At 49.8% G+C, this 22,101-nt stretch overlaps 1 protein-coding gene across 1 annotated transcript; it reads right to left on the reverse strand.

Annotated features, from left to right (window-relative positions):
* Window positions 1-3,424: 3,424 nt before the first annotated feature.
* SMIM20 (small integral membrane protein 20) lies at window positions 3,425-15,017 on the reverse strand. The gene is made up of 3 exons (XM_084799180.1): window positions 14,769-15,017; window positions 4,796-4,852; window positions 3,425-4,079 (listed from the first exon to the last, which is right to left on the reverse strand). The coding sequence occupies exons 1-3, from the start codon at window positions 14,881-14,883 to the stop codon at window positions 4,042-4,044; spliced, it is 210 nt and encodes a 69-aa protein (XP_084655306.1). The 5' UTR covers window positions 14,884-15,017; the 3' UTR covers window positions 3,425-4,041.
* Between the last annotated feature and the right edge of the window lie 7,084 nt (window positions 15,018-22,101).

The raw sequence follows: 22,101 nt of genomic DNA on the forward strand, positions 1-22,101 counted from the left end.
TTTAAAACGTACTTATCAATTTATGAAAACCCCAGAAGCAACAGCAAAGACTCCACGTGAATTTTTTTCAGACAATCAGTGCGAGTTTTTAGCTCTTACCGCAGTCACGTGTGCCTCCAGAGAGAAGTCTCTCTAGATCAAAGACGCCAAGTGGGTGTGTCTCCTTATAGCGCTGAGGGAAGACCAGTTAGATGAGTCCTGTCCACAGGGGGGTCAGGAAGGGTGACCCAGCTTTCACCACAAGGTCCCTTATTCAGAGACTCCAGCCTCAGCGACTGCCCAGAGGAGGATGCGCAAGGGTTCCTTCTGATGCTCCACCGGTGCGGTGCGTACCCCAGCACCTCGACAGCCCCACCTTGGCCTCACTCCTGGGCAATGCCCAGGAGCCAGCAAGTGCTTGGGCAGAGAACATGAGATTTCCATCAGCGCTTCTGGGGATGCGTCGGACTACAGCAGCCCGGGAGAGTCAACGCCCTCCTGCGTACACCACACTTCTGGGACTCCTGGGACTGGAACCCAAAAGCTAGCTTTTGCTTTCACATTTCTTCCTCTCCCCTCCCGTCCCCTCCTCTCCCAACCCCTCCCTTCCCTCCCTCCCTCCCCTGCCCTCTCTCCCCTCTTTCCCTGCCCCCCTCTCTCTTTCTTTCCCACCATTCCTTCCTCTTTCTTTCCTGCCCTCCCTCTGTGTCCCCTGCTTCAGGTGTCATGGCTAGCAGGCTAGCCTCAAACTTGCTATGTAACAGAAGATGACCTTGACCTTCTGATCCTCCTGCCTCTACCACTGAGTGCTAGGATTGCAGCGTGGGGATATCACATCCACCCTTAGATGGTACTGGAAACTGAACCTAGGGCTTCGAGCATAGCAAGTTAGCACTCTGGCAATGAACCGCAGCCCTCGTTCTGTGCCTATTTCTAACTCCCATTCTCCTGGGGGTCTGTGCAAAATATAATGAAATTAACTGCAGTAGGAAAATGAAGACACACAAAGGATGCAAGATGCAAACCGGTATTTTCGTCACATTCAAGTGATTCTAGATGCTTTTTTCCTATGTCTGTTGTTCATTCTGGGCAGGAAACAAACAGCCTAACTGCACTGTTAACCACTATGAGTAGGGCGCTTTAAGATTATAATACAGTACATTTCTTTGTTTGTTTGTTTTGTTTTGTTTTGTTTTTTGAGACAGGGTTTCTCTGTGTTAGCCTTGGCTGTCCGGGACTCACTTTGTAGACTAGGCTGGCCTCGAACTCACAGTGATCCGCCTGCCTCTGCCTCCCGAGTGCTGGGATTAAAGGCGTGCGCCACGCCCAGCTACAGTGCATTTCTACAGGTATAATAATTGGCACGAACACAATTTGGAGTTTTAAAAAATGTGTTATGGTGACCGTGCAGGCAGAAGCCAAAGCAGGATCTTGAGCACCCCTCCACTGCTCTCCCATCACGGCTTGAGACAGTCTTCCACTGGACCATTTCAGCTAGGCTGGAAAACTCTTGGTAGCTGCCTGTCTTCATCCCCAGCGCCACTCCAACCCCCGCCCATGCTGGGGTTACAGAGACATGACCAGCCATGCTCAGCTTCCTCCATGAGTGCTGAGGATTCAAGTCCTGATTGCAGGCCTGCAGCTCAGTGCTCTTTTCCAGAGCCACCCCTCCAGCCCTGAGAGAGTGCATTTTACGTGTAAAGGAATCCTGGGATCAAAAGGTTTAGGAAGTCATGATCTGTTTTTCCCCTAAAGGGGAAGTTTCTAGCCCCCGAAAAGCAACAGTAGGAAGTGCTGCCTCTCAAAGCACTTGGGAAATGACCACCCTCCCCAGGAACTTACCAAATGAGAATCCAGTGTACCTCGTCAATAGCAGACCTGTTTCCTAAATGCACCCATACGCTGCCTCTTGCAAGCAAATCGCTTCTATCACTGTCCTCAGGGAAGGGGCGCACTCAGACTCCTGGATTGTGAGGCCCTCGGTCAGTCCTCAGGAGGGCACCTCTCACCACTCACCTGGCACGCATGGGCAGCACTCTGCAGATCTGTGTCTGAGATACTGAGTGCTCCTGCTGTAGGCATCAAGGTGACTGAGGATAGAAAGCCCTTCTATCATTGCAAAAAGGTAAACTGAAGGCAGAGAGAGGCAGGCCCAGAACAAAGATCCAACTTAGCAGACATACTGGCTCTGCTCCCACAGTCCTTTTCCAAAACTCAATCCCTTAGCCCGGAAGTCCTCCCAAAGACCTGCACTCGCCTTGGTCAGTCATAAGGCTCAATTGAGCATCTGCACGATTTGACTTAAGGCTACATAACCTCTTGGTTCCCCCTCCACGGAAAATAGTAGGCAAAGGCACCCCTAATTAGTCAGCTTCCTCTGCTGGGTTGTTAACTGAGTCAATTAGATGTTAGGCAATCAATCTTATTTCTATCAGTCTTATTTCTGTTTGCCAGTCATTACATAATTGGGCCAGCAGCGTGTTAAGAAAATGCCCAAGTTCACAATTATGAAATTATGCCACAAGTACCTCATGAAAACACACAAGGCTTTCTGCTCAGAACCAGGCCGGTTCTTCAGCACCAAGTCATCTACTAGGAGGCTAGGTAGGCAGAGCACAGCAAAGGAGAGAGTTTCAAAGGAAAAGAGGAAAAGGGGGAGGGCAGGAGGGAGGAAGAAAGACACAGAAAGGAAAACACAGAAGCAAGGGAGGGAGGAAAAAAAAATCACAAGGAAACTGCTTTGTACCGTCACTGCTGGAGCTCCTGGTGAGGAGCCTGGTGGGGAAACGCCATTAACGGCTGTGGTGGCTACTCTTGGTTGTCAACTTGACTACAATTGGAATTAAGTAAAACCCAAGTGGCGGGGCACACCTGTGAGGGATTTTTCTTAATTGAAGCATTTGAAGTGGCACACCCACCTTTAATCTGGATCTTCTGAGGTGGGAAGATCCACTTTATCTGGGCCACACCTCTTCATGGCAACCTACGTGAAGGACGTATAAGAAGTTGCTCCATGAACAACTACTGGGTTCTTAAGCCTTTCCGCTGGTTGACAGCCGTTGTTGAATCAGCTGGAACCACAGCCTGTAAGCCAGTCTAATAAATCTCCTTTAAATATACGCATATTCATTTTATCAGTTTTGTTCCTCTGGGGAACAACAGCTATCTCGGAAAGTGTGCTGCTTGCCTTGTATACAAATAGATGACACTGCATGAATATCAACTTAGAGAGGACCTGGGCAGTGGCACTACTTCTTCATATCACAATTCGGTTTACAAAAAAAAAAATTCTACCAGACAATGGCAGGTGGATCTCTGGAAGCTGAAGTCTTGATTGGTCTGATAGACTCTGTCTCAAAAAGCAAAAACCAAGGCCCACAAACAATCCCTATACACACTGAAACAACACACACAAAGAGTACAAAAGTTGCACATAACAGCACACTAAAAAAAACCATTTTAATACCCACAGCCTCGCTGCTGGCCGGCTCGCCCGTGACTCTACTGTGCAACTACAGTCTGGTGTGAGTTGCTTCCTATCTATTTACTTCCCAACACAGTGACTTTCAATGAGATGGTTAAGCTGAACAGTGTATTCTTCAGCAGCCAAGGATCCTGCCCTCAAACAGTTTTATCAACTGGAACAGTTTCAAAGAGCCTCGTGAGGCAGCTTGGCACGGCCGTTTGCACTGAAATCGCTTATCCAGAAGGTGGCAAAGCAGCCGTGCACCTTGAGCCCACAGGTTGCTTGCGTTCACATCACAGCTTAGAAGTGATAAAGACTGCATGAGCAGCGAGCTTCCACAAACAGCCCTGCAGGCTGGCTCTGCTCCTGCGAAGTCGACGCAGCCACAAGGCACTTGCTAATGGCGTCATCTGTTCAGGTTCTCCAGGGACTTAAAGGAAGCACTGTTTTTGCACAGTCTTGATCACAAGGGCTCTCGCTGGCAGCGTGAAGGGTTCCTTTTCCAGCCATGCGGCCACGGCGAGCAATCTATTGTCCCCGCTGCAGAGTGCACAGGATGAAGACGTCCGCTTTCCTCATCAGACTTGCCGACAGCCTCATTTCCTGCCAAACGGATCGGACCACACTTTCAACCCTATGGGAAGAAACACAAAAAAACACCATCAGGATTCATTGTTAAATGTCTGAGCATGTCCCCTTGATCCCAAACAAACAAGATGATGTGGAACTTGAGCCATGTAATTTCCATGTGGCTGAGACGCTGAAATGGGTGAGAGCAGCGATGGGAACCCTGCAACGAGGTGCCTGGCAGGCACGGCAGCTGTGAGGGTTTTTTACAAATGGCTTGGGAACTATCTGACACGAGGGAGAAATGGATCTGGCCCAGGACCTCCAGATTGCAAGCATTGGGTTAATACGCTAGAAAACCTCTCATTCTCAGGCAGCTTGGATCATTTAAAGGAATACCCTGTTCAGCCCTGAAGGGAGCTCTGGGGACTCGAGTAGGAAGCTGTGTCCCACATCGCGGAGCACAGCTCAGCCATAAGCACTTCCTCCCCGGGACGGTGGTGTTGACAGAGGTGCTTGCTACGGGAGTCGCCACGCAGGTGATCTGCTGCACAGCCAACTACATCATGCGCCCACTTACCGAGTGCCCAGCCATCCTATGAAAAGTACGAGGCACTGAAGTGCTAGCATCAAGTCTTGGGGAGACCCGACAAGACAAGAACTATGCTAACATACAGCAAGATCAGCTTCCCAAGAGAAAACACCCCGACCCCACCGCAGAGTGCAGAGGGTGCACTCGTGCCACGTGCCCCGGATGGGACTGCCTGGGATTTTTCAGTTTACCTGGTGGCTGCACGTCTTCCTGGACAATACCAGCTCGATTTACAGCCTGCTCCTTCTCTGAGAAACACAACAGAACAAGTAATTACTCTTTAGACAGAAGGCATGGGCAACCTTTTTCTCTTTACATGGGCCAATTACAAAGCCTATTTGAGTGTGATTCAGTTCAGGGACACCATTACTTAATGCTTTTAGGTTGTGGAAACTAGATCCTATGAGGTAAAAAGAGCCATACTTCGGTCATCTTTTCCCTGTACTCTCAGCATTTTGCAAAGGACACAACACAACAGAAGGAACAGTTCTGACACTACAAGAGAAGGTCTGCCACAAAGAGAGGACAGGCACAACTGTTAAGAAAAGGGTGTCTCAAAGCACTTCACTGAAGGACCGGACTCCACAAGCTAAATATGCTATGTTTTTGATAGGAAATAGAGCAGAAAATTAATCTTTGGGTGGGTGGCTTTGGTTTGGATAATTGACGCTTCCCTAATTGATTGCAGGTGCTGTGCCAATTAGTGAGCTCGCTGTAGCTCCAGCAGCTAAGTCTGGCACTTTGGAGCTGTCCAACGGGCAGGGGCCAGGAGAAACCAAGCATTTTGTGAGTGTGGGCTTCAGGTTCTCTGTCACATCTTACTAACTGGTTCAGAAGAAACCCGAAACCTGTGACAACAAAGAATTATTATCTTAAACATCTTGACAAATGGTAGCTTTTTTAGAAGAACTTGGCGCCAAAAGATGTTGACTCTTAAGATGCAGGGATTAAATGCAGTCATCAGACCTTTGTCTTAATAGACCAACCATTTCTTTATAGCCACTTTCAGCTCTTATTAGCCATTAGGCCAGTGTGTCTACCTTTACAGGCCTGCTGTAGGTACAAGAAACGGGGCTCTGCCAAACCTGATAGCCACCTAACTTGCTTGTCTACAGCGTCGAGGCAGAAAGCCAATCCTAAATGACTTACCTGGAAGTGTTATCAATACTAACTTTATTGGGTGGTGTGGGGTGTGGAAATCTTGATAGCTAATTCTAAGAAAGGCAAGGGGAAGACGAGGCACAGTGGGCCATCTGCTCTCAGTGGCCTGGTGCATTTACAGCTCTTCTCTCAAACTAGCAGGTAAATGGCACACAGATGTTATGGACCTGCAGCTGTCAACAGACCTTCTCAGAGTTGAGGGGTAAATGACATCCCATTCTGCAGACCTGAGCCCTAAGATGCCAATGGAGAAGTCTCAAAAGTATGGATGTCTCCAACTTGTGCTAGTGCCAGCCAGCAAAGCATCACACTATCATGAGTCTCGACAGAAACGAAAATAGGTAAGAATTTTCCAGACCTAAGTTATCTCTGTATTGTGAAATCAGGAAGAGGTAAAGTTTGAAAAATAGTCATTGTGAAGCATTCTAGATGCACAGACAAAAGAAACCCAGTCATCCTAATGTATCAAACCCGTTCTCTAAGAAGCAGGTACCACTGCAGAGCCCAAGATGCTGGCGGGATGCCAGGCATCGCTGGGAGGAAGCCGCTAGCTGGGTGGCAGGAACAGAATGCCTAATTGTGCTTCAACCTCTTGTCATGCAGTGGAGAACCAAGGGAGGGAGGACTCCCTGTCTCGGCACCTTCCTGCTAATTGCTAATGAGGCTGGAGATTTGTTCTAAGCAGGCTATAATCTGGTCATAATCTGGGTCCTGACACAGCCACCTCAGCGGCCTGGCCTGAACAGGCAAGCTAAACTAGTTCCTGTCAAGTGATAACTGGGTATTAGCTTCTACCTAAATCCGTTTCTCTGATCCATTAATGTTTCATAAACACTCTGAGGCCACTGCAGTCTTATGGAAATTCAGGAGACCACACAAAGACACTTCTTTTGAGGTGCGGAATCTGCTAATGGGAAAACAGAAACCAGCCTCTCAGGATTTAGCACGTTCGTCTTGATGAAGTTGACAGGTTTCTATTTCGTTGTCACTGGAGGAACAGCAAACATCTATGAACCTCAGGAAGGTGGAGGAGGCAGAAGGAGGCTTTTAGCTACATGCACAAATAAACTAATTACGGATTTCAGTTGTGAGCAAGTGTCCATGTGAAGTGCCTAAAACCCACTCCAGTGTCCCGGCAAGCTCAACTCTGCCCCCTGGTGCTCAGGCTGGGGCTTGATTTGTACAGCTAATTGAGAATAGTTCTCTAGTCAAAGGTCCTCGGGTGGGCCCGGCTAGCGGGTGTTATTAAAGCTGTTTATGCACACAGGTAGGTTGACTCTGCATGTAGTAAAAGAATCTGCCTAACTGTAAATCTGGTATGCAACTTGTGCATTCTTTCTCACTGTCCAGCACACAGAGTGCTTTTCTGAGGGTTGCTCTCATGAACACCAGCAGGTGAGTGGGCAGAGGAAAGCCAGACCCCATCCATCTTCACATCTCTTCCCACAACCAGCAGGGGAAGAAGAAGAAAAAAAAAAGGCAACATATGGACACAGCCTCTGTACTGAGCAGCTGTGTTGTATCAATACTAAATTCCTCGAATTCTTGACTATACTGTGACTAGGTAAAAGAATGAATGCCCTTGTTCTTAGCAAAAACAGGCTCAAGTACTTAGGAATAAAAGCTCATAACGTCTTCAACCCACTCTCAAATGGCTCAGCAAAATTACGGTGATGACTGCAATCTAGGTGCGTGTGTGTATTCTCTGTAAGGGAGAAAAGCCAACGTGGCGACTGTTAACCACTGGCAAATCCAGGTGAAGGACACAGGGATTTATGGTTCTATCCTTGGATCGTTTCTGTCACTTGAGCTTCTTCTTAATTTAAAAAAAAAATGTGCAACTGCACAACAGCCAGATAAGAAAGTCCAACATGTGACCATTCCAGGATGGCTGCTTCAAGCATCTACCTGTTTAAAAATAGCCGGGCAAACTTAAGTAGCTCCTCGGCGGCTTCTTCATGCTGCTGCTGACTAGGCTCTGCAGTCCGCCTACCGGGAGCCTGGAACTCAGAGTGCTGGAACAGCCGGGAACCAGAGGCCAGTGAACACAAACACCAAGTGACCAAGGATACCAAGTGGTCATAAATCCAAGAGGATACAGGGACAGAATAGTGACTGAGGAGAGCACACAGCTGTGGTAGCAGGTGTGAGGCAGCTGGCAGGGCCTGGGTGGAGGGAGGGGGGGCAGGCACAGGACAGGACTAGCAGGTGTGAACCAGCTGGTTGAGGGGACAGAACAACGGGCTTGAAACAGCTGGCTGAGACCAAAGGCATCCCTGGAGAGTGGGCAGCTGAGGGGAACGTCCACCACGCCACGGCTGCAGCTCATCTGAGCAGTTAGCTGAAGGAACTAGCTGGCGGCCACTTCAATCACTGCTCTTTGCACTGTAAACATGTCTGCGCACTCATCAAATCCAGGCTGAGTACAGAGAGCTTTGGAATGCCAGTTAGAAAGCGGGACACTGGCCTGTCTCTGCATTCTGCTCCATTTCATGGTGAATGGGGTGAAAAGCATATTCTAAGCACCGGGCGTGCAGGAGGGGAAATGCCCTTACGGGAAAGGCATTTTGCACATCAAGCGATCGCTGGTCATCTTGTTCTTCTGGATGCACAGCACAGTTTCAATTGGGGGCAGCAAGGGACAGCAGAAAGAACACAGGCGCGAGGCACGGGGATCAGGGCTCCTCCCGGATCCCTCATGTAACCATTCACGTCGCGGGCCTGCAACTTCACTGGCTCACAGGCATCCTGACAGACATTAAGTGGACAAGAGCAGGGAGTCAGGAGCCAGTGTCTGCCCAGCAATTAACATGCAGAGCGACACTGGAGAAGGCACCCGCATATCAGGAATGAATGAGCTCCAGGCTTTTGGGTAAAAACCCTATGGTTTTGTATTTCTGTACATCCAACTAAAACTGGGAAAGATCAAGATAAAGAAAACAAAAACAAAAAGCTTCTCTTACTCTACCCCACTTCACCATTTGCGTTCAATGCCGGAAAAACATGCTACTTTTAAAGAGCCACACTCAGAACTGGACTGGCTGAAAGATATGCAGACATACCAGGCTTCAGGTTGTGCCCTCTAAGTCCTCAGGCAAGCCCCACCGGCAACAGGGAGAAAGGGAAAAGCAACGCCTGGGCTCCCTCCAGAAGCGCGACAGGACTATACCCAAACCCCTAGTTTCAGATCAAAGCCCCAAGGCTAACTGCCACCTCCCCAGGCGTCAAACCAGGACTTGAGCTATCATGGATGGATTGACCAGTGTACATTCCACCGAGCAGTTTACTCAAGCCTTGACAAGTCAGCGGGAGAGCTAAAGATCACGCTGGATGTCAAAAATAAGTGCACCAAGACACTCTTGTCACAGTGGCCTGCTACTTAGCTATGACAGGGCTCTCCTTCACTGTGGGACAGAGCAGGCTTCCTTCTCACTCCTGCAGCCTGTAGGCTCATCCTACTGAAGCAGCCCCCCCCCACACACACACAAGGCTGGCCCTGAGGGAACTGACACTCTGACTTTACATGGCTCGGAGGCCCCTAAGGACCATAGTTTACTCCTTGGAATGACCAAATCTGACTGAATAACAAATATACACAGGGTGGTCAGAGGTGAGGAGGAATTAAGAAGCAGCTGAGAGGCAGATGCAACCAAGAGCTCAGGTCCACACACTGTCACAGAAGGAAGGACTGTCCACCTCAGGACAGATGAGGAGAACCACCGAGCTACTGCAATCACTATTTATATTAACACAAAATCCTCCTTGTAAGCGTCCCATCTGATGTTTGCTCTCCCTATGAATACGCTAGCATGTTTCCCTAACTGACAGCGTTGGACCCCTCCCTGATGTCCTGGCTGCTTTGAGGACTCCGAGCCAAGCAGGCAGCCAGATTGTGCTCATGTCAGCACTGGCACTTTTGAGCACTCCGTGGTTACCTTGAAGAAATCAAAGCTCTTTGCTGCCAGAGGCAAATTCCAGCTCCTGAAGACAAGCTCTGCCGTGATTATTTCAAACACTTGTGCTGGACTCACCGCCATTATAACACTTACTGAAATCTTCATGAACCTGCAATCATCCTGTTGGCCTAAAAGAGGGATTGCTGTGACTAGGCAAAAGACATTGGCACAGTTGGTGGTAACAGCATTCTTTGTCTGTGTAAAGGGCTGCTGTGACTGGTGCAAACACTCCCTTCTTGACTATGTAAGCAGGATGCTGTTCTTGCTTTGTGACCTGGCTGGAAGACACTCTTCTGTGTTCCCCTTCCTCGACTCCCTGGGTCCTGTCACAGTAGGCCCAATAAAGGCACACAGGTGTAACATCCAGGAATCAAACTTGGACCATCAGGCGTGGCAGCAAGTGGCCAATGAGCCACCTTGTGGGCCCATCAGAGGCAGGCAAAGCCAAAGGACCCTGGGCAGCTGGAGAAAGCATTTCTTTTAGAGAGGGTTTGTCGTCCTGTGTCAGTCAGCAGACGCTATCACCTACAGTGTCCTCAACTCTCATGCCAAGGGCACATGTTCCTGCATCTACGCCTGCTTTCTCTAAAGTTGTGGGAACAGGTGACTCTTCCCAAGATTGTGTCTGCCTAAGCCATGTCACCTCCCTCTACAGACTGTTTTCTCTCTCTAGCACCTTAGCCAGTCTGGACTCTCCTGGTGTTCCCATGCCTCCTCATGCCAAACTGAAAGCAAAACCCCATTTTCCCTCATCCCTCCACCTGCTTCAAGGTTGCCATGTTCCTACTGACAGACGAACATCTTTAAAGGTCCATTTAACAGACTGCTCACTTTTTAATCTGCTTCGACCTTCCTGCTCACTTCCAAACCACTGAAAGAATCGACCAACAGTTACATCCTCTCTTTCATAAGTCTGATGGATACATTCACTCATCTCTACTATTTCCCAGCAACCTAACCAGCGGCCACACCCCTTCCATGAAGAGCTGTCTTCTTGATGCTATGGGGCTCTCTTAATCTTAAGCCTCTCTGTGCCCACTCCTCGGGAGTTTCTTTTGATGTGCTGGGCACTGTGTCTTCCCAGCGTGGATCACTGGCCAGAGCCCCAACCTTCTGCGTTGACTGGGCCCAGTGCACACTGCAGGTGGCCTCACCCGACTCCAGACTGGGTATTGTTCTGCCTCTGGGCAGCCTCCAGCAGCACACTGGTGCCTAACCTTCCAGATGTCCAGAATGGTGCCTCTTAATCTTCATCCTTCAAATGGATGCCTTACAATTGGTTGCCATGATCACGACAACCATGTTCACAGTGGCCAGAGTCAGGGGAACAGTAGCCACTCTCCCTCACCCCTGGGGCTTGTGGTGATCTGAATAAGAATGGCCCCCAAAGGCTCATATATGTAAGTGTTTGGTCACCAGGGGATGACACTATTTGAAAGGATTAGGAAGTGTAGCCTTGTTGGAGTAGGTATGGTCTTTTCGGAAGAAGTGTGTCACTGGGGGAGGGCCTTCCGGTTTCAACGGCCCAAGCTGGGCCCAGTGGTTTTCTCTTCCTGCTGCTGTTCTATAGCTGTGGATCCGGACATGGAACTCTTAGCTACTGTTCCAGCACCACGTGTGCCTGCATGCTGCCATGCTCCCTGCCATGATGAAAATGGACCAAACCCCTGAAACTGTCATCAAACCCCAATTAAATGCTTTCCTTTATAAGAGTTGCCGTGGTCATGGGGTCTCGTCACAGCGATAGAGCACTGACTAAGACAGGGCTCATCAGTCATAAGTCTCTGTGTACTAGTCCTGCAGTCCCTGAAGTGTTCTGATGCAGGCTGGGTACCATTTCCTGAGGCCAAAGAAACAAAAACAAAAACAAAAACACAACAACAACAAAAAAGATACTACCTTTCGGTACCAATCTCTCTGCCTCTTTCTCTCCCTTCAGGTCCTCTTCCCTGTTGGTGGTACTGATGCTGTTATACAGTGAATCTGGTTACCTTGTTAAAATACTTCAATAACCTCCACTGGGCCGACTTTGAGCATAGCAGTGGAGTAACTGCAGGGTTTTAATTAAGCAAGCTGGATGACTGCACTTGAAGGGCAAATGGCAGGACCAGTGCCAGAGACCCGGAGGGCCCCACATTTCCTACCCGACCCAACACAGTTTCCCATTACAGATTCTCACCAAAGAAGTCGTACCAAGTGCATTTCAGAAAGAACTCAACTGGGGCCAGCAAGATGGCCCAGCCAGTACAGCATTTGCCAAGCAAGCCCAGTGACCCCATTTCAGTCCCCACAACCCATGATAAAGCAGGTGAGGAGAACCAGCTCCACAAAGCTGTCCTCTGACGGCCACACAGAAGCTGTGGTACATGCACCCCTCAACAGCACACGTCTTTACAGCTTAAAAAAAAGAGAATACATTTTTTTTAAGGTTTTAAAAAAAGAAAACAACAATGCACCCAAGAAGCCGGGCATGGTGGCACACGCCTTTAATCCCAGCACTTGGAAGGCAGAGGCAGGCAGATCTCTGTGAGTTTGAGGCCAGCCCGGTCTACAAAGTGTGTCCAGGACAGTCAAGGCTACACAGACAGACCATGTGTTGAAAAACCAAAAACATAAAACAAAACAAGAAAGGCATGAGGGGCAGATAGGAAAGATGACAAGATGGTGACTAAAGATAAATAGCGATGTTAGTGACTAAAGGAGCAGGGAACACACAGCACAGAAGATGCACAAGGACAGGACAGCATGAGAAGAGGGCAAGGAAAGAGGTGCTGGGGTCACCCCTCATAGACCCCCTCATCTAAACTGCACCAGGCACGAGTGACAGCTAAACGCTGGGTTTTGAGCAGAAGAAAGAAAAGCAGTTAGATACTATAAATACTAGACACCGAGTGCACTGAGAAGCTCACCTGCACAGCAGGCCGCCAGTTCCTGAGCACACACTAAACCAGCTGGCCACGCTTACTGCCAGGGCAGCCAGCCCTAGGCGCACACCTGCTTACACCTCATTCCTCACCAAAGCCCTCCTAATATGTGAATATGCTAGGAGTTTCCAGAAGTAATTCCTCACTCAATTCACCCGAAACCTGTAAACGTAGTCCAGTAACAACCACTACCACCGCAGCCGGGGGAAGAGGCAAGGTTCAGAGGGAGGAAATGCCTTTCCATGAGCAGCTACCACAAAGGGTTATTATGAGCACTAAATAGCTTTAGTAGAGTAGATGTGCTTGGAAGGGTACCAAGAAAAAAAATTCTGACAAAAAAAAAAAAAAATTAAGCAGGGCACGGTGGCCCACATCTGTAATCCCAGCACTCAGAGAGGCAGAGGCAGGCGCATCTGTGAGTTTGAGGACACCTTGGTCTACAAAGCAGATCCAGGCCAGCCAAGGCTACACAGAGAAACCATGCCTCGGAAAACAAAAACAAAACCCAGTTAGCTGCTTACTATTATTCACTTTTAAAGATTTAGTTATGACGTTTGGTTAACCTTGGCCGAATTAATCAAAATAAGCTAAAAGGTGATGAGGTGTAGACAGCCTTAGAGCTTGACCTGCCTTCCTAAAGCAACTGGGACGACCTAAGACTGGGGTGTATTCCCGGAAGACATGGAGAGATACAGGCTGTGCACTGTGGAAAACTTATCCTGGATCCTACCCAGAAGCTACTAATACCCTACTCCCTCACCTTCTCTTCCTTAGCTGTGACAAGCAAAACCATCTCCAGGCACGCCAAGAACCACACTCCTGCCTTCAGAACTGGGGCTTTTCTAAGGGAACCCAGAGCAGACCTTCTGTCCCACGAACAGCTCTAAAAGCTGTAGTAAAATAGCCTGCGGCATGGGGTACGGCTAGGGCGAAGGGAGGAGACAAATTCTGTGGGACCTTGGTCGAGCCCACGCTCGGCGCGCGGCGCATTCAGGAGGGCTTGGAAGGCAGGAAGCAGAGACTGGCTCAGTCTGCACTGCTGAGGAGCAGCAGCCAAGGGATTCGTGTGTGTACTTAAATGCTCTGCCTCCAGAAACCAAATGCAATAGCCCTGGAGCCGGGCAGATTCAAATCGCCCGAGCCTCAGCTAATATTCCCCGGGGGCTGGGCTGGCCCTCTTCCATCTTCAGGATGATTCAGGTTTCCTGGAGAACAAAATGACCCTGTAATGCCTCATCTCTCCTCTCTGACAGATGGCTTCAGATGCATCAGAGCGCTAATCCTTGCTGAGGTATAGGTCTCCAGGAAGGAGAGTTTGGCTTTTAGAATGATACCACCTGAATGACGAAGGAGGAAAATGACTCCCCGGACACTCGCCATCGCCACGTGAGCAACCGGCTTAAAAAATGAAGGAAACCAGCAGAATCTGAAAAACCATGATTTGAGGAGAAACTCAAAACACCCAGGATAACAGTTTAGCTTTGAAAGATTTCCACGCCAAGACATCTCAGGGGTCGGAAATGCTGCGCAATAAAAACACCTTTCAACTCAAGATGAGCAAGGCTCCCGTCCCCACTATAATGCCATCTCAGTCTGGGCGGGTGGAGGGTGGGGGGTTGGGGGGGGCGGGGCTGTGGAGACAGAAGCCTGTCTCCCTCACCATTGGAACATCTCCCCCTCATCCTTTACCTCCTATGTGACCCCATCTGTAAAATGATAGTAACATCTAACCTCAAGGGAAGGCTGTGCAAATTCAACAATCCAGTATGTGTCTAACTTGACGTATACTAAATATTCAGTATATACTGTGTGTGAACTAGTGTTCAGTGTCGAGCTGCTATGTGCAGGCTGCTTTCATACACTTCAACACCTCTGTGGCCTCGTAAGATTCTCCACGGTTCTGGTGCTGATGGTGCAGATATGTATTTAGAGCCTGAACATAGAAGGTCAGAGGTGGGGCCACTTGTCCGACATCACCGGGCTGCACTGGGCGAGCCTGAAACCCGGTTGGCCTCACTAAGTCCAGCTCCTTCCTCTGTACTCCTTGAACAGATATGGTAGGGGCTTGAGGGAGTCCCGGTAGCGCTGGGACCAGCCACCGCGCGGGGTCAGAGGTCACTCACGGTATTCCTCCCGCCGCATAAGGGGCCGGAAGTAGATGGGGTAGAAGGCGGCGCCGACCATGGAGATGAAGCCGCCGAATACGAGCGCGGTGCGCAGGTTCCGGGCCGCGGCCATGGCAAGAGAGAGGGCTGCAGGACCCCCGCTGGCCCGGCACGCTCGCAAACCGGACTCCCAGCCTCAAGGTCGCGACCTGAGTCGGAAGAGGCGGAGTAGCTTTCGCTTCCGGGACTTGAGTGCGGGGCGGAGTCTCTGGGCTCAGAGGCGGGACCTGGGCGAGAAGACACCACGCGAGAGGCGGGGCGAGATCGTTTGAGGGCGGGGCCTCAAATAAAGCCCCGCCTTCCTCGCCCTTTGGCTGCCAGCGTGGCGAGCGAGGCACTGGAGTCCAGTGCAGACGTACTGTACCTTTGGTCACGTTCCTTTCCGGTGGCCTCTTTCGATCTCTTACTCACCACGGGCCTGGGTCCTGCCTCCTCTGCTCCAACTACCATCCTCCTGTTTTGCTCTTCCGTTACCAACCACACTTTCCCATCCTTTCCCCTCACTAACTTGACATTTAGTGACTGTCTCCCTGAAGCCTCAGAGAAACTTTGGACGAATCGCTGGGCTTCCCTCATTGAAAGTTGTGGGCATGAGCCAAAAATGGACAAATCGCCTGGTCTGTAATAGTTGGAAAGGTATTTACAAAATAAGGCACTGAGTCTTTTGAAACAAACAGCCTTCAAGGAGTGTGTTGGCGCATCCTCCTCTCCTTGTTGTGTGAGCTGGCTTGTCAGGGGATTATACAGGGGTTCCAGGAAATAGACAGGAATTCCCAAAACTAACAGAAGGCTGCAAACAAAAACTATTAAAAAGCCCAGAACAGCATAGAGTCAGAGGCAAGTCCCTAGGACTCTGGCTCTTTGCCTGGGGCACAGCCTCTGAAAGCTGACACCTGCTCCCCCATTCCCTAGTAGCCTTCCTCCTCCTCTGCACCTGTTAGAGATGATCTCCTCAGCGGGCTGGGCAGTTTAGACTAGCATTCCTTGGGTCTTCACTCAGTCTCTTAGAAATATGACACCAGCAGCTGAGGCTGGGCGAGCCAGGGAGGACATTCATCTTGACCTCAGCAACATTATTTAGTCCGGAGAAGCTCTGCAATCTCTCGGAAATGATGTGGTGAACACAGCTCTTTTTCTCCGTAGTTTTGTAGTTGAATCAAGATTCCATCTACCTCTGGCTCTAGCAGCATATAAATCAGTCGTTCAATCTGTCAGCAGATTTATGGACTATCTTGCTATTGCCCCCCCCCCCCAAACAGCAGGCAAAGTGCTAAGGGGGACACAAGATGAATAAGACATGACCTCTGCTCTCCAGGATCCTGCCAGGGAACAAATAGATGAAGAGATAACTAATCCTGGATGCAGCCTGTTGCCGATGAGTGATGCAGTCCCACAGGCAACAGAGGTACCAGGAGTAAGACAAATGACTGTGTCACCCCGGTGAGGTAGCTGCTCCTCCGGCCCTCTCAGGAACTTGTTGGGTAAGGAGACAAGATTGCCCAGCAAAGAGGGAACGTGTGGTACATGAATTAAACAGAGGATGGGAGATCGCCAGTGGTGGCCACTTGTGATCTTAGCAGTCGATGATCCATCGCTAAATGCCTTCGGGGAACAGCTCCTCTCCCTCTCTTGATCGATAAGTGGGTCCTCCTGTCCTCATCCTCCTCCTTCCAATCTCTGACAGTTAAGCACACCCCCAAGCTGACCACGGTCCTTCCATCACGCACTGGCTGGCCTAGGACTTGACCAATGAAGTTGCTTCCGCCTGGCCGTGTGACCCAAATTAGGCCATTTATACTCAGTCTCGGCTCTACTGGAAGATGGATTTGAACTCGAGGCAATGAGGCACTGGAGCTGTGGGGAAAGGGGCTGAAACTGAGGTTAGAACTGCAGGAGAGAAAACCGAAGTTAATGTTGAATTTGAGCCAGGCATTTCCCCAAATGGCACCTGACCCCAGATTGCTGGTATGAGCCAATGAAGGCCCTGTTCACAGAAGCCAGCTTTGTGTTGAGGCCTCCTATGTGAGAGGAGTGGGTGTACACGTGCACGCGCTTGAGTGTGCACATGTATAGAGGCGCATGTGCATAGGGAGGCAAGAGGCCAACCTCAGATTTCATCCTTGGTAATGCCACCCACCTCCTTTGAGACAGGGTCTCTCATTGGCCGGGAGCTCAGGAGTTAGGTGTGATCCCCAGCCATCCTTTCATCTCCACCTTCTCAGTGCTGGGTTTCTAAGTGAATGCTACCACACCCAGCTTTATTTCTCAGACCCTGGGCACCAAACTTGGATCTTCACAATTCCAAGGGCGAGCACTTCATCTACCGAGCTATCTCCCTAGCCCCTTAGGGATTTATTTTTTACAACAAAATGAAAGGTCCTAGATTAAATGTCCACGTAAGAGATTCCCCTAAGCTGCAAGGTGAGGGCGACTTTTGTATAGACCATTGAAGGCCTCAATTCTCTCAGTGACATGCTCTGGCTGAGGGCTGTCCTCTTGCGACTCCTTATTAGTCTGGAAGCCAGCAGCCTGCGCCCCCCACCCCCAGCCCCCACCCCTGCCTCTGCAAAGGAGATGCAAGACATTGAAAGAAGGGGCCATCCTGGTGAGGGACCAGGAGCCACCTCCAAGGCGAGAACAGGATGCTGTGGCAGACGAACCAAGGTGATGTAGCAAACAAATCCTAGCATCTCTGTCCCCATTTGTTCAGCAGCACTGGTTTCCCTACCTGTGATGGCCCATCCTAAATGCCAACTTGTCACAGCCTGCGGTCACCCGCGAGAAGAGAGCCTGAGTGAGACTCTAGGAGTGAGACTCCTAGACCAGGTTGGCCTGTATGCCCATCTGTGGATCATCTAGCTTTTTAATGGAGGTAGAAGTCCCAGCCCCTTTTGGGGCAGCAGCATTAGCTGGATCCTGAACTATACAGGATGGGAGGAAGCTAGAAGCAGCTGGCAACAAGGGTGAAGCATCCTCCTCTTGACTGTGGATGTGGTCTGAACAGCTGCTGGGATTCTTGCCTGGGTTTCCCTACAATGAATGACTGTAACCTGAAATTGTGATGAAATAAACCCTTTCTTCCCCATGCTGCTCCCCCCCACACTTGGGGGTTGTCAGGATAATTATCTCAACAGAAATGATGCTAGGATGCCCCTGTGTCTTCTGTGGGGTATTAGGGTTATCCCCAGGCCACAGTTACATCTTCCGGTTCTACCAAATTTGATTTCAGCATTCTCCCATTTTTACTCCCCCACTTTTTCTTTTTCCACTGTCCTGTCAGTTCAACCTGCAGGGTGGTGTTGGTGTTGGTGGTGGTTTTGTTTTTGTGGTGCCTGCTGTATGCAAAGCCCTGTACTTGTTGATTGGGATGAAAAAAGGAATTGCTAATAATAATAAAAAAAAACTTAACTGTGATTTCCTGAACCAGGGCAGGTGTAGGTAAAGGTGGTGGCAGCATTGGATAAAGTAGTAAAGCCTGTTGTCTTCGTGCTGTTTGCAGCAGGGTAGGGATAAAGTGTCACAGTGTGCATTTGCGACCCTCCAAAGAGCTCCTGGTGTTCTTTGTGGAATGACTTCTCAGTTAGCACTGTTGGTGGGCCCATAAATCCAGGAGCCTGCGCATCCCCTGTGCATCCGCAGGAAGTGCAGGACTGCTGTCAAACCTCATACACCACTTATCCTATGCGGTCACTGTATTGATTAGTATCCCCGAGCCTTTTCAGAGGTGGAAGGTGAGGCTCATGACTTGACTTTTCACTGCTGTGACAAGACACGTGACAAAAGAGAAGGCAAGGGTTATTATTTTGGCCTGTGGTTTGAGGGTATAGTCCAGCCTGGTCGGCAAGGCATGCAGGCAGGAACATGAGGAAACTAGGTCAAAGCATGTCCACAGTCGGGAAGCAGAGACAGATGCTGGCGCTCGGCTCGATTCCTCGCGTTTTGTTTTTAATTCATCCTGGGACCCCAGGCCACATTCAAGGAAGGTCTTTTTCTTCCTTAGTTAAACCTCTCAAACCATCTAGCTCTGTAGAAACAACCTCACTCCTGGAGGCGTGTTTCTAGGTTATTCTCACCCAATCAAGTTGCTGGGGAAGACTGAACAATACACTTGCCCAAGGTTACATGGCCTGAAAAAAGTACAGCAAAGATTCTGCTTCTGGGGTCTGGTTCTTTACCGCCAACCAAAATCACCCAGCAAAGTCAGTGAGCTCATGTTTCCTGGGTGGGTGTGGCTGTGCGGCTCCTGGGTCCCTTTAGACTCAACCACCAATGTTCCAGACATGAGCTGATCTGCACTCGGCCCACTGCTACATTCCTACTACTCTGCCCATTTATTCAATAGGAACTGGTTATTCATGCCAGCCTTCCCTAGTACCAGGCACAGAGATGGTGAATTCTCAATGAAGAGGGACCTAAAGCCATCTCTGATGGGGCAGGAGTTATCCAATTGAGAGGGAAAGTGGCTGTAGTCCCAAGGATAAAAGAGTCCATAGCATAGCCAGTGGACATCTGCAAGGACACACTTGATCAATAGCATGACTGTATCCTGTGACCTCTGGAGAGGCCCTGGCTATAGCAACCAGGCCAGAGGCAGGATAAGGGAGTGGGAAGTGGCCTACCTGGAAAAATATTGTCACGATGACGGCAGCAGTGAAACTAGATGCTACAGCCCCCTTTTAACCGTGGGAACGGAGGACCTAGGAGAATCCCCCAAGCACCAAGAACAAGGCCGTCTTCCTTCAGAAGCCCAGTGTTTAGCCCGTTCCTGCCGGGGCGAGTGGTTTCTGCTACACATAATGTGCCCCACAGTTACTTCTGGGGCCTGCCCTGAAAGTTCTCCCTCTATTGACAGCACTTAGCAGTAATTGAGTAGTGCTTAGGGGAAAGGGACGAGCAATAGCCACTCAGGCTCCATCCAGCAAGAAACCAGTCCATTTAGCTCTCCTGCCATGCCAGGCTCTGCTCACGGCGATGGAGACTTTGGACGCTGCTGGGTTTTTCACATACCCTGCTATGTCCCACTAAAGGCCCCCCCTTTTATCCTAGGCATGTGCAGAGAAGTGTCAGACATTTCCTTCTTAAGGCCCATGGATACAGGGATTCCCATAGGTCTTGGCACCGTCTATGCGAGCATTTGTTGACGACACTCACCTCCAGACAAAAGAAGATACAGTGGGCCATCCTCCAGATCTTCTTTGTCACCCTCTCCAGAGTGTCATCTGGAAGTTTTACCAAGTTAGATGTAGATTAGTGACCATCGAAAGAAGGGAGCGTCTGTTCAGATTATTCATCGCCTTCTTGGTGATATGACTCTTCAGTACCCCAGAACCTTAATGAATCCCTAATCTCATTTTGCCTGCGTGAGATTCCTGACTCGGAAAAGCCTCTGGAGTATAAACAGCCCTTCTGTCCACCTTGTCTCAAATTTATAATCTGTAAGCAAGGACGATACCTATATCTTGACAGTATGGAATGTTCTTTTTCCTCAGCCTGGAAAATGAAAAAAAAAAAAAAGTGAGATGCTCAGGGCATGAGGGGCAGAAACAGAAATGGACAGCAAGGAGGAAAGTGTAGAAGAGGCAGGCGTTATGACCCATGGAACCCTCATCCCCATCTTCCCACTCAAGCAGGCTCACTCTTCTTGTCCAGCACCTGCCCCTGGCTGCTGCAGATTCACATGAGCTTAATGCTGGAAGCACATGGCTGGAAAGGCCCTTAAGTCTCCCTTAGATCTGTGGACTGGCTGCTGCAGTCATGGCCACACCATGGCTGGCCGGCTATGGAGCCAACCCAGTGCTTCCTGCCTATTCAAGCCTTCTACGCCGAGCCCAAGCCCCAGCCACCCAGACAGCAGCAACTCTTGCCACTTCATTTTCTTTTCTACTCTTCCATCAGCTTGGGAACCTCTAGAGTCCCGTGTATGGAGGAGCCTGGGCTAGAGAAAGTGTGTGTGTGTGTGTGTGTGTGTGTGTGTGTGTGTGTGTGTGTGTGTAGGGATTTTTGTCCTGCTACCCACCCCAGCAGTAGCCATGTGAGTTCTGAACATACAGCTAAAGCACCCAGCTAATTAGCTTTCCTATACAGAAGAAGAAACACAAGCAGGCGCACGCCCTTGCCCAGCCCACTTGTGCATGGCTCCATTGGAATTTCAGGTACTTCCTGCACTGAACTCAAAGCAAACTTGGTGCCATTTTTTCCCCCCACACTGAAACATTTCAATCCCACCTTGTGTTTTGCCTACATTCTAGACCAGTTCAAGGAACCAGAGATGTGGCTGAGCGAGGCTTCCTATGCCCAGACAGCCCACCCCTAGGCACGGCCATTTAGCATCTCACACCTCAGGAATCCAAGAGCTGGGTGTAGGATGGAGTAGAGGAGTGACTTCCTTTCCCAGGTGGGCAAGCTTACCCTCCCCCACCCAGGAAGACGCTTGGTTCCTTGGGGTCCAGTTTGCCCTGTCTCTTGGTTTAGAAGTCAGGGCATACGAGTTCATTAGGTTCTCTGCTGAGCCGGAAAAGATGAAAGTCTTCACCAGGAGGCCCCTGCTCTCCTTACCCTCAGGTTCAAATCCCAGATGAAAGACCCCAAGAAATATAACAAAGATGTGAGTCAAAGATGCTGGGGATTGCAGGGTCCGTTCTCTGGGATGAACAAAGAGTTGAACATCAGAGAAAGGCAGAAGAAAGACCAAGCGTTGGAAAGAAAGTAAAGGCTTTCTCCCTTTGGGGGATGGGAGAGCCCTTAGGTTGGAAGTCTGCTAAATGGACACTGGGTTGAGTATTTTATAAGGCCCCTGGGTGGTCTCCCCTTTCTCCCACTCGCTCTGTTTCAATACCCATCACCTTTAACCTGGCAGTGTCATCCAGGGACAAGAAGCTCATCTCGGGGAGCTTATACTCACTCTTCCTGTCTACCTGTGACCTTCTAACTCTCATTCTGATTCCTTCTGCTGTTCTGGTGAAGTTATTCTCCGGGTCCCCTCTCCCCCATAATCCTGGAGCGCTCCTGGTGATACCTCCTTGCGGGCTTGATCCTAGAGTGTTACAGGCTCTATGCGCCCCAAGTAAAGTCTGTTGGAACCTCAGCTCTCCAGGTGCAGTTCACGCCACCAGGAGCCCTCACAGATGCAGGAATCAACACAATTGTGAGGGCCTTGGGACTCCATTGCTGTGCTAATGTTTGGGAAAGCCAAAGGAAATTTGGGTCTGGGGGGGAAGGCATATGTGCCAAGAGAGAGAGCCTGAGACAGGATGCAAGTCAAATATGTCAGGATCCCCAGGGTGCATATTTT

Source organism: Acomys minous (assembly GCF_964271855.1).
Source record: "Acomys minous genome assembly, chromosome: 10".
Lineage (NCBI taxonomy): Eukaryota > Metazoa > Chordata > Mammalia > Rodentia > Muridae > Acomys > Acomys minous.